This window comes from Nannobrachium achirus (assembly GCF_963921795.1).
Source record: "Nannobrachium achirus genome assembly, chromosome: 13".
In the NCBI taxonomy this organism is placed as follows: domain Eukaryota; kingdom Metazoa; phylum Chordata; class Actinopteri; order Myctophiformes; family Myctophidae; genus Nannobrachium; species Nannobrachium achirus.
In genome coordinates this window covers 452,064-467,131 of record NC_137833.1, presented here as the reverse complement: position 1 = coordinate 467,131, position 15,068 = coordinate 452,064, and the positions used below count along the sequence as shown (strand labels likewise).

General features: G+C 43.6%; 1 protein-coding gene across 1 annotated transcript in view; it reads left to right on the top strand.

Annotated features, from left to right (window-relative positions):
- slco1e1 (solute carrier organic anion transporter family, member 1E1) overlaps nucleotides 1–15,068 on the top strand; it is a gene marked incomplete at both ends in the record, with an annotated part of 34,761 nt that overhangs the window by 15,349 nt on the left and 4,344 nt on the right. Inside the window, 6 exons of the mRNA XM_080740053.1 lie at nucleotides 2,204–2,293; nucleotides 8,609–8,794; nucleotides 9,783–9,947; nucleotides 12,290–12,485; nucleotides 13,268–13,433; nucleotides 13,892–14,082. Of these exons, the coding sequence (XP_080596179.1) occupies nucleotides 2,204–2,293; nucleotides 8,609–8,794; nucleotides 9,783–9,947; nucleotides 12,290–12,485; nucleotides 13,268–13,433; nucleotides 13,892–14,082 (994 nt within the window). The remainder of the gene's footprint in view (nucleotides 1–2,203; nucleotides 2,294–8,608; nucleotides 8,795–9,782; nucleotides 9,948–12,289; nucleotides 12,486–13,267; nucleotides 13,434–13,891; nucleotides 14,083–15,068) is intronic.

Below are 15,068 nucleotides of genomic sequence, written 5' to 3'. Positions count from 1 at the left end.
AGCTGGGGCAGGAGGAGGTGATGTCAGTGTACTCCTATGGGTGATATGTGTCACTGTACTCCTATGGGTGATATGTGTCACTGTGCTCCTATGGGTGATATGTGTCACTGTACTCCTATGGGTGATATGTGTCACTGTACTCCTATGGGTGATATGTGTCACTGTATTTACTCCTATGGGTGATATGTGTCACTGTACTCCTATGGGTGATATGTGTCACTGTACTCCTATGGGTGATATGTGTCACTGTACTCCTATGGGTGATATGTGTCACTGTATTTACTCCTATGGGTGATATGTGTCACTGTATTTACTCCTATGGGTGATATGTGTCACTGTATTTACTCCTATGGGTGATATGTGTCACTGTATTTACTCCTATGGGTGATATGTGTCACTGTGCTCCTATGGGTGATATGTGTCACTGTATTTACTCCTATGGGTGATATGTGTCACTGTACTCCTATGGGTGATATGTGTCACTGTACTCCTATGGGTGATATGTGTCACTGTACTCCTATGGGTGATATGTGTCACTGTATTTACTCCTATGGGTGATATGTGTCACTGTACTCCTATGGGTGATATGTGTCACTGTACTCCTATGGGTGATATGTGTCACTGTACTCCTATGGGTGATATGTGTCACTGTATTTACTCCTATGGGTGATATGTGTCACTGTACTCCTATGGGTGATATGTGTCACTGTATTTACTCCTATGGGTGATATGTGTCCTATGGGTGATATGTATGGGTGATATGTATGGGTGATATGGATGGGTGATATGTATGGGTGATATGTATGGGTGATATGTATGGGTGATATGTGTCACTGTACTCCTATGGGTGATATGTGTCCTTTGGGTGATATGTGTCACTGTACTCCTATGGGTGATATGTGTCACTGTGCTCCTATGGGTGATATGTGTCACTGTACTCCTATGGGTGATATGTGTCACTGTACTCCTATGGGTGATATGTGTCCTTTGGGTGATATGTGTCACTGTACTCCTATGGGTGATATGTGTCACTGTACTCCTATGGGTGATATGTATGGGTGATATGTGTCACTGTACTCCTATGGGTGATATGTGTCACTGTACTCCTATGGGTGATATGTGTCACTGTACTCCTATGGGTGATATGTGTCACTGTATTTACTCCTATGGGTGATATGTGTCACTGTACTCCTATGGGTGATATGTGTCACTGTACTCCTATGGGTGATATGTGTCACTGTATTTACTCCTATGGGTGATATGTGTCACTGTACTCCTATGGGTGATATGTGTCACTGTACTCCTATGGGTGATATGTGTCCTATGGGTGATATGTGTCACTGTACTCCTATGGGTGATATGTGTCACTGTATTTACTCCTATGGGCTGGGGGTTTCAAATGCTCAACCAATCAGGAGATAGAACCCTTTTATCAGCTTACATTCTCTAGTGTTTCTGTTCCTAGTATGTCTTTTATACTTTGGCTTTTCGAAGATAACTGATTTACAAGCTCACACTCTACAGTCTATTGCAGTCAGAAGTCAGGAGTCAGTCATGTATGCAGTGTGAGAATACTGCAATAGACTGTAGAGTGTGAGCTTGTAAATCAGTTATCTTTGACATACTAGGAAGTGAAACACTAGAGAATGTAAGCTGATAAAGGGTTCTCTCTGCTGATTGGTCCTGATTGTTTTAACAAAAATAAATATTTGAAGCATTATTTCAGATAAAGTGAACATCATATTGTTGTTTTTTCAGATAAAGTGAACATCATATTGTTATATTTCAGATAAAGTGAACATCATATTGTTGTTTTTTCAGATAAAGTGAACATCATATTGTTGTATTTCAGATAAAGTGAACATCATATTGTTGTTATTTCAGATAAAGTGAACATCATATTGTTGTTATTTCAGATAAAGTGAACATCATATTGTTGTATTTCAGATAAAGTGAACATCATATTGTTGTTGTTTCAGATAAAGTGAACATCATATTGTTATATTTCAGATAAAGTGAACATCATATTGTTGTTATTTCAGATAAAGTGAACATCATATTGTTGTATTTCAGATAAAGTGAACATCATATTGTTGTTATTTCAGATAAAGTGAACATCATATTATTGTATTTCAGATAAAGTGAACATCATATTGTTGTTATTTCAGATAAAGTGAACATCATATTATTGTTGTTATTTCAGATAAAGTGAACATCAGCCCTAAAGACTCTCGCTGGGTGGGCGCCTGGTGGCTGGGCTTCCTGGTTTCTGCTGCCCTCTTGCTCTTGGCAGGTAGTACTGCAACTGATAGTCAAATAGTCTATGAAGAAAGATATTCTGTATTCATGCTTCAATTATCAATAGTTATCACTTCTCCCATAGACAGGCGAGAAGTGAGCACCCCCCCCCCCCATACCTAAGCCCTCCCCCTTGTTTCCCCTACCCTGTACATATAGTGTTTTTATAACTGCAATGATCTTTTAATGTATTATTATTATTTTGCTTGCTATTTGCTTTGTCCATGAATTGAATAGGCCTACCAAGGATTTCCGACGTAAACAATACCAAGAAGGGACTTATTTGGGATGTTCCTTTTAGGCAGGGTGTTTAACACTCGGGTGACTGGGGAAAAGAATACAACAAATAAAATCACTTCCACTCTGACTGCATTTATCAGTCAAATTGATAGGTACATTCTCTCCCTTTTGGCCCAGGAGAGCAACACCTCCTCCCCTGCTGCCAGCGGGAGTTCTATTGTCTTCCAAATGTGAATTAGCATTTCAATTCACCTCTCAAATGGAGAGCGCAAAAGGTGTGAAATTCTCTCCTCGCTTCTGGGAGGGGGAGGAATGGGTGAGACCTGTCTTTATGACCGATAACTAACAGTCAGAGTGGTATAATGGTATATTATTTCATTTCTTAGGAAACATTTCAGAAGGGGAAAAAAAAAACGAGAACACCTTCACGGGGAGAGTTATTGCACTTTGCGATCTCAAAATGACCTGTTAGTCACCCATGTGTTAACTGTACTTGTACTGTACTAATTGTTTTAATGAATTGACTATACTTGTACTGTTCTCCATTTCTGTCTGATAACATATTCAATCAATCAATCAATATTGGTTTTCTTTTTTCTTTTTCTTTTCTTTTTTGACTATTTTTATAATTTTTATCCCACGATTTTGCAACCCATTTTCACAAAGTGCCAATTGCCTATGTAATCCTGGGCTCTGCTCTCCCTCTGCTGCGCCTGGGGAGACAACGGACTGACCTCATACTTCCTTCAATGCATGAGTAGTCCAAGTTGTTTCTTTTCACCTGACAGGGGGGATTTCCCCGGGATGGACGTAACGCGTGGAATCTCACAGGTTTCTTCATATAAATACTTGGGCATTTCTATTGACAATTCACTAACTTGGAATACACATGTGGACAGTCTCTGTAGTAAACTACAGCAAAGACTACACTTCCTCCGCCGTCTGAGGGTTCACGGTGTTGACCAAAAGTTTATGTTAGTGTTCTATCGAGCGGTCTTCGAGAGCCTGCATGGTTAGATTTGGCATTACAGTTTGGTTCCGTAATCTCTCAACTGAGGTCCAAATTGTTGTCTACCTTCTGGAAGAAGGTACAGTGAACCTAAATGGAAGTACATTAGGTTTAAAAAATCATTTGTACCCGTGTCCACTAAATTGTTGAACGAGGCTCTGAAACAGCACTGACTGAGAGTATTGATTAATCACTGTGCACGGTGTAATGTTGTGTCCCCCCTCTGCAGTGGCGAAACAACATTGTGATAGGCCCTGGTGCAGATATTTGTTGTGGGCCCCCCAACCCACCCAACCCACCCCTATAGACACAAGCGCAAGCGACATTTGAAATGTTTATTTATGTCCACATAAGCAGAAGTACAAGAATGTACAAAGGACATAAACAATATCATTGCAGTAAGATAATTAGGAGAACAGCCAGTTACAAAGTGAATGTATAGGGCAGAACACAGCAGTAAGATAATTAGGAGAACAGCCAGTTACAAAGTGAATGTATAGGGCAGAACACAGCAGTCTGCTATCTGTCAGCAGACAACAATCATGGGTAAAGGAAACAACCCGCCTCCTCCAAATCCAGCAGCTTCCTATAATAGCACACACACACACACACACACACACACACACACACACACACACACACACACACACACACACACACACACACACACACACACACACACTATTGTCACCATGTAATCACTTACACACACTCATCCTGTAAACCAGCCTGTCAGTACCATGGACAACGACCAAAGCTCCATATCAACACTTATATCTAACATCAGCATGCCCTGACCTGGGCTCAAACTACCACAGCACAGCCTGATGATCTCCAAACTATTAAAAGTTTAAATAGATTCGACAAAGCTTGCACAGTATAAGCATCAAGAAACACACAGCTCATTATACAGCATGCCAACACAGCATTAATGAATGGATATGGTGGCACTTATAACACACTTACAGTATACATGTATTAAGTGTATTATATACATGTATGTTATATATATGTATGTATTCCATGTATGTTACATACATGAAAAACTGACTTTTCATTTAGACCACCAGGATATAGTTGTAATACATGATAATAGATTCTATTGTGTTATAACCACTATTATAAAGTGTCTTATAATTATCATAGTAATACATTAATATAATTTATAGTGTATTATAATCACAATTATAATCCATTACAGTGAATTATAATTTAGGATAGTTGTAATACAAATGTATATTGTGTTATAATCACAGTTAAAAGGTTCAATGTGTTTCTTACTGATAGGGGTTCTTTTGTGTCATGGAAAATGTAGATATTTGTATGTGGTGTCACTGGTGTGGTGTGGAGTGGTGTGGTGTGGTGTGGTGTGGTGTGGTGCTAAAGCTGCAGTCGAAAAGGGGCTAAAGAGAAAGAAGCTGTACTGTGTACTCACCACTTATTAGAAGGTCATCTTGCGGGCCTTGCGTTCAGCAAACTCATCAACGATGCTGCTGACGTCCAAAGTCCTTGCTCTGCTGTTTTCAATAGATAGTATAGCCAGTCCACAAAGTCTTACTTGTCCCATGCTGCTCCTTAAGTAACTCTTTATCAACTTGAGCTTGGAGAATGAGCGCTCTGCACTCGCGACAGTGACAGGTATTGTGAGGTATAACAGTAATGCAGTGCACACTTCAGTAAATGATGCTGCCATGGTGCTGTTTTCCACAATTAACATCTTAGCCATATCCTTCACAGTTGGCTCTTTTTCTATTTCGGACTTAAAGCAGGCTCTGAATGAGAGGAGTTGGTCTGGGAAACTGTCACTCAAATCCCTGCAGTAATGTTCCATGAGGCGCCGTGCGTGCTGGTACAGCGCATCATCCTGCGCTTCATTCAGTGTGCCAGGGTGGAGAGCTTGGAACATCTCGTTGGTTTCACGCATTCCAATGAATCTCTGCTTTAGCTGGCTTATAATTATGTCGAGGCTGGTGTTGAAAACATTAATCCTAAAATAGCTTTCGCTATCAGTAAGCCTTTGGTCTTCACAGAGTTCATCGAAGTGGCGTTTAACTCTCCTTGTGCGCCTTTCCATGAACTCTGTCCGTGCTCCCCATTTTGCAGCAATATTTTGAGCCGTTCGCTTGACCTGATCAAAATCCCCACGAAATGCAGAGAGGGTCTTAATTATATTATCTAGGAAACCGGCTGCTTTTAGGAGGTCGACATCTTTTGTCTGCAACATCTTTGACACTGCATTCACGTTTTCCAGTACTTTTGTTTGCTGTACAACTAGGAAAATAAAGCTGAAATCTTCAATTTTTTTTCTTAGGGCTGTAGCTTCATCCCGCTCTTCTTTTTTTTCGCTGACGAGGTTGATTTTAGTTAAAGCTTTCAGGATATCTACATAACGGTACCTCAGCGCAGCAAGGGCATCGTGCCTTGAGGACCACCTGGTGGGGCAGAGGCGTTTTAGAGTAACGTTGGCATGCTCTGAGAGTTCAGATGAAACTATATTAGTAAGGAGCGACCATCTCTTTATACTTTGGCCGAAAAAAGTATAAAGACACTCAACAGTTTCATAAAATGTACGCATCTCTGTTATATCTTTTACTGAATCGTTCAGTGTTAAATTCAGATTGTGTGCAGCACAGTGTACATATTTGGCAAGCGGCTCGATCTCCCGGATCCTGGCCTGCACACCCGAATACACTCCGCTCATGTTAGCCGCGCCGTCGTAGCCTTGCCCCCGACACTTGCTCAAATCAAATCCGTTACTCTGTATGCTCTCTAGAATTTTCTTCTGCAGCTCCGCGGCTGTTGTGTCCACTGTTTCCTCAAAACCTACAAAAGCCTCGTTTATGACGACATCTGTGGCAATGCCCTTTTCATTCCTTTGAATTGTTACATACCTGTATACCTGGCTCAGCTGGTCTTTTTTAGAAATGTCCTGGGTGGTGTCCATAATAACCGAGAAAAAAGGAGCACTGTTTATTTCCACTTGTATGTCACACTGCACCCGTTTTGCAATAATGTAGATGATTTCGTTCTGAATAGCAGAACTTAGGTATTTAACAGAACCTTGTGGCCGCTCAATAAGTTCTTTCAGAACAGGATCATAACGTGCCAAGAGGTGTATAATACTGAGAAAGTTACCGCTATTAGAGTCGTACTGTCCAATGCTCTCCCTGTGTCCTCTAAAAGCCAAATCACAAGTGGCCAGAGTGATTGTAACATTGATAATACGATCAAGTACCTGTCTCCAGTAATTGGCAGCATTTTTAACATCTCTCTCCATATCTGCATCAATTCTACCGTTTCTTTTCCATTGTTCATAAACAGCACACGACCCGGTATGAATCTGCGATGATGAATGTGTGTCAATATTCCTAGACAGATGCGTCCAATCTCTTACTCCGCTGACCCATCCACCACTATAGAACGGTGCGCCTCGGTCCGCAAATAGCCAGCACGGCTCACAATATGCACAGTCTAATATGGGTGAATAGCACAGCCATGATCGCTGGAGTTTGATACCTGCCTTGGTAGTGGTGGTGTAGTACGTTTCGGAGAAGCACCTGTTTCCTTGCTTTTTGTCTCTGGGGAACGGTCCAGTTGGCCTACATGAACCAGTGGCTATTATATAGCCTTTTGTCTTGGCATCGGGAGCCTTATCAGTCATGTCATAGAGTCCTCTATCTGTCGGCATCCGTGACCGTGACTGTGATTCAGAGCCTGCTGCAACAGGTCCAGTGTCCGCCCGCTCCGCCGACTCTGACCTCTGAGCCTGAGGCAGCTGTGGCGGGGCCGGGGAAATGGGACGCGGTGGTAGGGCCGCCACTTCGGCTTCACTTGTGGAACTAGCTGGCAGCAAGCCGCTCTCGCTGACCTCCGGCGGGACAGTCTCCTCTTGGCCGCCCGGAGAAGCAGGACGCGGCGGTAGAATCGATGCCACTTCAATTGTAGAGCTAGCTGATAAACCTGGAGCTGGTGGCAAGCCATGGGAGACAGTTTTCTCACTGCTGGCCGGAGAAGCGGGTCTCAGCGGCTGCATTTGGGTCGCGGCTGCTGCTTCAATTGTAGACGTGCTACCTGCCCCCTGGCCCTGGGCAGTAAAAAACTTGTCTAATTTGGGCATTTTAGCTTTTATCTCTTCCCGTTTCTCTCTTTCCGTCCTCTTTTGAGAGCCGCTTTTGTGTTTGTTTTTCCTAAACATGATGCTTGTTTAGCCTTGCTAACCTTTCTGCCTTTCATCCACAACAATTTACGTCATGTCATCGCGACCATCCTGACTGATTGACACACAGCTGGCACTGCCTGGCAGGTCTCAAGGCATGATTGGACAAATTATCATTCACTCGGCACTCCACCAGCTAGGGCCTAGCCTAGTTACCTAAACCCAAATTTCTCAGACTACTTTACTGACCACCACCCCACTCAGGGGCCCACTCGGGTGGGGCCCCGGCCCGGGCCCACCCATTTTTATTTATTTTTTCATAATTTTCTTTCATATATATATTTTTTTTTCATAACTTTTTTTTTTTTTTTTCTCCTCCTTCATGGGCCCCTGCGTGCCTGGGCCCTGGTGCCGTCGCACCAGCTGCACCTCCATAGTTTCGCCACTGCCCCTCTGTCATGTATTTCTATTATCTATGTTGTTACTGATGTGTGTGGCTGCAGCAGAGGCGAAAGCCCAAGACAAATTTCCCTTGTGGACAAATAAAGTTTACCTTGACCTTGACCCTTGAAGGAACACGTTATTCCAACCAGTTCCTTTCCCCTCCATCGGGCAACCCGGCTGGCCAGGGGGAGGCAGTATAGAGACCAGGATTACTGCATGTTTTTGTGAGGGTATCAACCCTAGGAGACACGGGGAGAACATGCAAACTCCACTCAAAAAGGCCCTATCGCCGACCCCACCTAGGGTGTGGGCACTGATGACGCGGAGGGAGAAACACGCCCCCAGCACCCACAGCGTCCCCCGGCGGGAATCGAACCCAGGACCTTCTAGCTGTGAGGCGAAGCGCTAACCACTGTGCCCCTTCAATATTGTTTTTTCTAATAAATTGCACGTCTTGGCAGGCATTCCTTTCTGGTTCCTGCCACGCACGCTGCCTCAGCAACAGACCCAGTCCACCAATCATGATGACCCCGCTGAAGACCTGACGTCACCCTACTGCGACCCCCATGACCCCCATGACCCCCCTGACCTCCCAGAGGACAACCCTAACACTACCAGTAATGACAAACTGACTGACATTGCAAAAGGTAGAGATCATGTTATTACCAGTAAGACCCCCTAATCAGGAGAGCGTGATTTTAGGGCAAAATGTGTAGGAGCAGTGTCCAAAAATGTGTTTGAAAAAATCATCCTGATGGTGGCACTAAATGGGACAGATCCATGTTGATGAGATGAGTGTAGACATACTGTGTACCGATTTGTGTGATTTTAGGGCAGAATTTGTAGGAGCAGTGTCCAAAAATGTCTTTTGCAAGAATCTGCCAAAATTTGGCATGGATCGGGGCAACGGTTGCGGAGATATGAGCAGGGCAAAAGTGTGACGTGTGACAGACAGACTGATGGACTGACTAACTGATGGACAGCTGGTCGAGGTTTTGATAGTAACTGCGACCTGACGGTCGCAATAATGAACTAAAACAAACTGAATAAGATAAGTAATAATAATAATAATTACTACTACTATTAGAATGCGGGGGCAGAAGAGAAAGGGCAACATGGTGCAGCTTTAACAAACTGGTGTGCCCACGACGCGACCAAAAATCCCTAAGTTCCCAAAATGTTATTGATTTCACCTTATTTCGGAGGCTCAGAGTAAAAGTAATCAGAAGTAATCTTTTGTTATAGTATTTTCTTTCACTGAGAACAGAAAAAGAACAATCGCGGTCAGCAGTGCTTTTGTAACGGCTGGTAGAGAAGGGCTTGTTTTAAACTTGAACGTGATTTAAAAGTTAGATTAGGAGAAAAATGCACTTTTCTGAGTCTCATAGCACTGGCCGTCTAAGAGGGAACCGGACCTCCCGGTCACGTGATCTCCCGTTGCATTTTGGGAATTGGAGTGTTTCTCTTCAGCCGCGGGTGCCTCGTACAGTAAGCTATGGCTTAACGTATAGCTTACTGTAAAACGCTTCAAACACGCCATAGGCACCGGGAGACATCAAAGAGTTTGATGATTTGACGCGTCGTAGAAAGAAGCCTTATAGCTAAGGTATGCTAACAGAGTAGTTTCGTCTCCAGGCTTCCTGCCTTCTCTGAGGCGCCTGTTGGGAACGCCCAGCTACTTCCTGCTCCTGTGCGGCAGCGTCCTGAAGTTCAACTCCTTCATTGGTCTGCTGACCTTCAAGGCCAAGTACATGGAGCAGCAGTTTGGACTGACCGCCTCCAGAGCCAACTTCCTGATAGGTAATGTTGCTTCTTACTTCCTGATAGGTAACTTTGCTTCCTACTTCCTGATAGGTAAATGGTAACAGTTCCAACAGAGTAACAAACAACAGGGGTCTTCTCCTCCTAGTGGAGATATAATCCATCTGGTCCTTGGTCTACCAGAGGGTCTCCTAGTGGAGATATAATCCATCTGTTCCTTGGTCTACCAGAGGGTCTCCTAGTGGAGATATAATCCATCTGGTCCTTGGTCTACCAGGGGGACTCCTCCTAGTGGAGATATAATCCATCTGGTCCTTGGTCTACCAGGGGGTCTCCTAGAGGAGATATAATCCATCTGGTCCTTGGTCTACCAGAGGGTCTCCTAGAGGAGATATAATCCATCTGGTCCTTGGTCTACCAGGGGGTTCTCCTCCTATTGGAGATATAATCCATCTGGTCCTTGGTCTACCAGGGGGTCTCCTAGTGGAGATATAATCCATCTGGTCCTTGGTCTACCAGGGGGTCTCCTAGTGGAGATATAATCCATCTGGTCCTTGGTCTGCCAGGGGGTCTCCTAGTGGAGATATAATCCATCTGGTCCTTGGTCTGCTAGGGGGTCTCCTCCCAGTGGGACGAGGATAGAAGACCTCTCTAGGGAGATACTCAGGAGGCATCCGTACTAGATGCACAGAACCACCAAAGCTGACTCCTCTCCAAGCGTAGGAGCAGCGGTTCTACTCCAAGTCTCTCTCGGGTGACTGAACTTCTCACCCTATCTCTAAGGGAGCTGATCTCTCTGGCTGATCTCCTTCTCCGTCTTCCCCTTCCTCTCATTCGTGAACAAGACCAGAGATACTTAAACTCCTTCACCTCAGAGTAGATGACAGAGTACAGCAACTTGCAATGGATCTGGGCGGGTTGCACCACCTCACATTAAGTTCAAACGTAGCCTAGTTGTAACGTAAATGGCTTCTAAGGCAAGACTTACGCATTACTAAAATTTCAGCTGTTGCACCACTCTAACGTATCTCTAAGTAACTACTAAATATTTACACCGGCCTTTGGGCAGCACTAAGTCCTTACTAAGTACGTGGCAGACAGCATTATATCGGCTATTTAATTAATTCAAAAATGAAACGACCCATCTGTTTAAAACATACATTAAGCCCTATATACATTTCGGCCATTTGAAAATAGCCGATCTACAAGCTCACAATGTGACTGAGTATTTCTATATTGCATGATTGATACTTTTATAATTCATTTGAATACTTTTCTACCACTGCATATACAGCACAACAGCAAATTGAACGGTGCGCTCTCTTCCCCTGTGTCTCCAAATATGCGTTGCCCTGCGTTACTTCACAACGGGGAAAAATGTATGAGGCCAATATAATTTGTGATACAATCCTTTTGCAGGGCAGTGTGCAGGGATGCGCTCGCCCTGTGCACCTATATCAGTGACTTGTGTACATGCCAGTGGAGAGACAGAGCTCTCTGTTGACAAAAGACGATACAAGCTTTACTTCCTTACTAGAAACAGTTCGTTTCCATTGGATTCGGGAGCTATGACGTCATTTTATGCGACTATACATTACTTTAGGAACAGTCTACTAGTTACGTTATGCCTTAAGCAGTCGTGGTGCAACACCTGTTAGTAACTCACTTAGTTACAAATTAACTAGTAGATACTAAGCCTCTAGTAAGGACTTTACTCCCTCCCTAACTTACGTTCTGGTGGTGCAACTGGCCCCTGGTGTACAAGATACACTACACCACTAAGATACCCAAGTACCTGGCAAAATACTTTATAAACGTTAAGGACCCTAACCCTAACCCTAACCCACAATGACAACACCAGAGGCAGCGCCACAGGTCACGTTCAACCCAAAGTCAACTCAAACAAAGGGTCAAACTCGTTCTTCTGCTATACCACTAATTTGTGGAACGCCTTACCGAAGGCCATAAAGGAGTGTGGATCACTAGCATCCTTTAAAGTCGCCCTGAAAAACCACTTACAGGCAGCAGCCGTTCGCAACTGGTAAAAACCTAGCCCAGCCCTACCCTTCCCTGACCCCTCTTTGTATATACCCACAGTTTTTTGTTTATTCTTTCTTTTTCAATTATGTTTTGCGTTATCCTATTGTATAACTGTACCCATGTGTACTTGATTCAAAGGGTTAATAACGTATTGTTATCATATTGTATAACTGTACTCATGTGTACTTGATTCAAAGGGTTAATAACGTATTGTTATCATATTGTATAACTGTACACATGTGTTTCAAACGGTTAATAACTTATTGTCATTCTATTGTATAACTGTACCCATGTGTACTTGATTCAAAGGGTTAATAACGTATCTCATGGATGCCACCCAGGGGTGCTGAACCTGCCGGTGGTGGCTCTGGGGATCTTCCTGGGAGGAGTTCTGATGAAGAGGTGGAGAGTGGGCGTGGTCGCAGGAGCCCAGATGTCCTTCGTCACCTCCTTCATGGCCTACCTGCTGCTGCTGCTGCACTTCATCACCAAGTGTGACAACCTGCCTGTAGCCGGACTCACTGCTCACTGGAACGGGTTGGTTTAGACTAGAGTTATAGACTCACTGCTCACTGGAACGGGTTGGTTTAGACTAGAGTTATAGACCCACTGCTCACTGGAACGGGTTGGTTTAGACTAGAGTTATAGACCCACTGCTCACTGGAACGGGTTGGTTTAGACTAGAGTTATAGACTCACTGCTCACTGGAACGGGTTGGTTTAGACTAGAGTTATAGACCCACTGGAACGGGTTGGTTTAGACTAGAGTTATAGACCCACTGCTCACTGGAACGGGTTGGTTTAGACTAGAGTTATAGACTCACTGCTCACTGGAACGGGTTGGTTTAGACTAGAGTTATAGACCCACTGCACACTGGAACGGGTTGGTTTAGACTAGAGTTATAGACCCACTGCTCACTGGAACGGGTTGGTTTAGACTAGAGTTATAGACCCACTGCTCACTGGAATGGGTTGGTTTAGATATATAAACCCACTGCCTGTAGCCGGACTCACCGCGCACTGGAATGGGTGGGTTTAGACTAGAGTTATAGACCCACTGCACACTGGAATGGGTTGAGTTATAGACCCACTGCACACTGGAACACTGATTTACTGATAAAGGGATTATGTTAGGGATCTCCATATATGGGTATAAAATTGTATGCCAGATGATGGCCTGTTAGGAGAACCACACTAACAGAATCCATATATGGCCAAGACAGATGGACCTCGCCCTTTAGGGCGAGGTCACTTTAGGCGTCTTACTGGTTTATAGAGAATAATGATGTAATTTCCGGGGTGAACTGTGTTGCTCCACAGCACCCCTGCTGGCTGGTACCAGAACCGCAGCCTGCTGTCAGAGTGCAACAGGGAGTGCAGCTGCTCAGCAGAGGAGTGGGACCCCGTGTGTTCAGACAGCGGTACTACATACACCTCCCCATGCATGGCAGGCTGCACCGCTTCCACAGGCTATGGGAAAGATACGGTACACACACACACACACACACGCACGCACGCACGCACGCACGCACGCACGCACGCACGCACGCACACACACACACACACATTTATATTGTATTGACTATACTTGTACTGTTCTCCATTTTTGTGTAATACAATAATCAATCAAAAACACACTGGCTATGGGAAAGATGGTGCTGCAGACAGGTAGTGCACCACTGTGCCATTTAGTGGTGACAGACAGGTACTGCACCACTGTGCCACACGGAGCACAGCTCTTTAACCTTTTGATAATAAAGGTATGGTTTCGCCCCAAATCAAAAGTAATTCTACCAGCTCATCAGATAGCATGGATAGGAGCCACCCTGAACTAAAACGTGCGTGGGAAGTGGCGCGTCATTGCTTTACTGCGTTTTCTTTGGTTGCCATTGTTTATTTTTATTTATTTAATTTTTTGTATATATTTTTTTCTGATCACCTCAGGTGTTCCACAACTGCAGCTGTGTGTCCTCCTCCTCCGGGCCAGTAGGGGGCGGTAGCACGGCGGTGAGGCTGGGTCCCTGCTCTCGTCCTGAAGCCTGCAGCGCTGCCTTCACTTCCTACATGACCGTCTCTGTTCTGAGCTCCTTTATTAACGCTGTGGGAATCACACCAGGATACATGGTTATCATAAGGTACAGACTCTATAAATATATATGTATCTCTGTTAGGATTGGTCATCATTAGGTCTATACGTACTCTATATATATCTGTTCTGAGCTCCTTTATCAACGCTCTGGGCCTCACACCAGGATACATGGTTATCATAAGGTCTGTACAGACTCTCTCTCTCTCTCTCTCTCTCTCTCTCTCTCTCTCTCTCTATATATATATATATATATATATATATATATATCTGTTCACACCAGGATACATGGTTATCATAAGGTACAGACTCTATAAATATATATGTATCTCTGTTAGGATTGGTCATCATTAGGTCTATACGAACTCTATATATATCTGTTCTGAGCTCCTTTATTAACGCTCTGGGCCTCACACCAGGATATATGGTTATTATAAGGTCTGTACATACTCTATAATATATATATATATATATATATATATATATATATATATATATATGTGTGTTCTGAGCTCCTTTATTAACGCTGTGGGAATCACACCAGGATACATGGTTATCATAAGGTACAGACTCTATAAATATATATGTATCTCTGTTAGGATTGGTCATCATTAGGTCTATACGTACTCTATATATATCTGTTCTGAGCTCCTTTATTAACGCTCTGGGCCTCACACCAGGATATATGGTTATTATAAGGTCTGTACATACTCTATAATATATATATATATATATATATATATATGTGTGTTCTGAGCTCCTTTATTAACGCTGTGGGAATCACACCAGGATACATGGTTATCATAAGGTACAGACTCTATAAATATATATGTATCTCTGTTAGGATTGGTCATCATTAGGTCTATACGTACTCTATATATATCTGTTCTGAGCTCCTTTATCAACGCTCTGGGCCTCACACCAGGATATATGGTTATTATAAGGTACAGACTCTGCACACCTTCTGCTCAATGCACTATGGGACGTTTTGGGACTGGATTTTTTAATCGCATCCCAGCCCTAATATATATTTCC